Genomic DNA, 2,974 nt, shown 5'->3' with positions numbered 1-2,974 from the left:
TTACCAACACAGTTAAAAATCCAGCAGCCAACATTTTGATAATTTTAATTATTTTTCTGTATTGTATTAGAATATTTGGACATTTGTCAACATCTGATGAAGTTTTCCTTGCATGTAAACTAGAGACACTGGTGAGAATTTTGTAAACTACACTTTTGGCTTGACTCTTTTCTTTATAAGTAACACACATACGGCCCGTGATGTCAGGTTGACTTCTGATCATAAGACTGATGGATATTTGAACATGCATGTTCACTTTGGTTTAAAGGCTCTTGTGTCTCTCGTGGGAGCTGCACTAGCACACGCCTTTGACAGTGCACTCACTCAGAGTGTGCACCCCCACAGCACATCCCTTTCCTCTCCTCTTTGCTGTCACCTGACATGACTTCCTCAGCTGTGTGTAACGACAGTAGCAATCTGCTCGGTGACACTGATGAGTTGGCTGTGGGGAGGGTGATAATACTGTGGTACCACTTGCACCTTATTCCCTACGATGTAGGGCACGTCTCTACTGTTACCTGCCATTTCACATCTTTCTGACAGGTACTCCATAATATGATCAAATGATAAAAGATGCTAATTCATGTCAAAATCACATGCAATTAATAAACTGAAAGGCTCAGGAATTTGTCTTTTTTTTTTTTTACCCACCATGTTGAAAAGTAAAACCTTCAGAGTTTCTAAACTTCAAGGACTGTGGGCTGTTCAAACCAGTGAAATGTTGAGGTGATTCAGAAGAATTGAAGTTAAGGTTAAAATACCAGGGAAAATTTGTTTAAACTAAAAACAAATGTATGTGTAATCCAACACTGTTTGGGACTGCATGGTAAGTACCAAATTGGCAACAAAAACAAAATTCAAACTAAAATGTGCAAAATTCAGAAATAATATATTCTTACATGTGTTCACAAACTTGCCTGATGTACCAGCATACATACAAAAACTAAGTGTTGTTTTTACAAAAGATTTTTTAGGCCAAATTGCATTAAAGCTCTCAAAATGTCAATGTTGTTATCGACTCAAAAGTGCAAGATTTCACAACACAATCTTTAATCTTATTAAGAGATTTGTTGCATAAGGTGTATACAATAAGTCAGTCTATTTACTCCAGTGTGCCAGTCGTAGCATATCACTACTAACCTTAAGTTTGGCTTGAAGTTGTTTGATCTCAGCCTCCAGGGCCTCAGGGGCAGGGTTAGCTGGGGTGGGCATGGTTCTGCCCTGGCAGGAGCACTCTGCGCTTACTGGTGCTGTTGGTGGTGGTGCATTTTGCTGGGGGAACGTGATCTGCCTCCATTGCTCTACTTCCATCTCCAGAACCTTTTTCTGCTGCTCCACACCAGCCAGGTCAGAGGTCAGCTTCTACAGATTGAACAACAGACAGAACTGATGAGCTAGGCTACTGCTGATGATACCACACCTATAAAGTTTTGTTTACTGTTGTTAAACCAAGATATTCTATATGTGCAGTATAGTATGGTGGGAGTAAAAATGTTGTGTGAGATACAATACAATGCTACATGAATTAACAATCACTTAACTCAAACCTCCTTAAACCAAAACTCAACTTTCTCTTTCTATAATGAAAAAATGGATTGCAGTTAAGACAAACATCCTCTGACATAAACATTTCTAATCTACATTACATAAATAAGATAAAGACAAAGTAAACATTATAAGTACAAAATACTGTATGTGTTAGCCATAGGAGAGCCGTGTGCTCTGCTTTAATATCTAGTCTGTGATAAAACTCCTTTTTCATGCTAATTAGGAAACAGATGATGCTGTTGCCGGTCAATAGGGGCTAATTCTCCCAGTGACTGGCATGCATAATAAAGCCATCCCGCAAAATCAGAGAGCACTCTGGGACAGAGGGATTTCAGCATTTGATGAGTGGTTTGGTTTAGAGTGATGAACGATAACGGCACTAGCTGATCACATTCAATGTACAGTGTATCAATGATTCTAAACATAAGCAACTGAGATGAACACTTTTAACCACATGTGTGGGTTGGAGCCTGCTTATTAAGAAAATAAAGGCTGAAACACATCTCTAAGTTTGGTTAAATACTGCCATAATTAGCTGATCTGGTATCACATCAAACATAAAAAATGCTTAATGGCACATACAGGACACATGATACATGAAGATGTATGCTGTACGCATGGGGTAAATGCTGGAATACACACAGAGCCACACACGCACATCCAAGTGAAACCGCAGATTCCCAGGGGTTGTCTCTCAGCTCTGCATACATGGAGGTTATTGATATCTGGTTGCTGGCTGACACCTTTTAATAGAATCCCTTTTGTTTTAGGTTTCCTCTGCTCTGTTGAAGCTGCACATGCCATATCCCAAAGGAAGAGGGAGAGAGAGAAGTGTAGAGAATCAAAATGGGACTATGGCTGCAGTGGCAGTAGTGCATGAATTAAGAATGGCATCGATGACACTTCCTGTAAAACAGGCTTTGATTTCACAGGCCATTTTCAGCCCTGGTGAGAGATGACACTGGCCTGGACTCGTATACTGGTAGTGCATTAGGCTAGAAAAGCAGACACCTCTCTCTCCTCTGAGCAGAGATCTCACTGATTCACTGATGTTGTTCCAAGTGATCATTAGTAGGATAAATAAGAAAACACAGACTGCTAAAACAGCCAAACAACCCCAGCAGTGTAATATACCAATTCATTTTTCGCTTTGTATTATTCCTGCCAACCAGACTCTTTATGTGATATGTGTAGCGACTATGATTCAAATTTAAATGATGTCTGGAGTGTTGGTCTTTGGTTCTTGTTACCATTGCTGACTCTGAGAGACGAGACAGTCCAAGTAACTACAAAACAGTGCTGATTTATTCAAAGGATCACAGGTAAAATTAACATTACACGCTCAGGTATCTTGCACCTCCAAACTGCTCCCAGGCAGATGTAAGATGAAAGCCCCTGAACCCACCAGGCCTATACATTATATCCC

At 40.0% G+C, this 2,974-nt stretch overlaps 1 protein-coding gene across 2 annotated transcripts in view; it reads right to left on the bottom strand.

Moving 5' to 3' along the window:
- Positions 1–2,974, bottom strand: part of cntln (centlein, centrosomal protein) — an 83,317-nt gene that overhangs the window by 23,564 nt on the left and 56,779 nt on the right. For both annotated transcript variants that reach the window (XM_020591846.1, XM_020591844.1), the window contains exon 20: positions 1,141–1,362. In XM_020591846.1, the coding sequence (XP_020447502.1) occupies positions 1,141–1,362 (222 nt within the window). The remainder of the gene's footprint in view (positions 1–1,140; positions 1,363–2,974) is intronic.

Source organism: Monopterus albus, unplaced genomic scaffold, assembly GCF_001952655.1.
Source record: "Monopterus albus unplaced genomic scaffold, M_albus_1.0 scaffold15.1, whole genome shotgun sequence".
In the NCBI taxonomy this organism is placed as follows: Eukaryota; Metazoa; Chordata; class Actinopteri; order Synbranchiformes; family Synbranchidae; genus Monopterus; species Monopterus albus.
The sequence above is the reverse complement of the archived record's forward strand: the minus strand, read 5'-3'. Positions and strand labels throughout refer to the sequence as shown.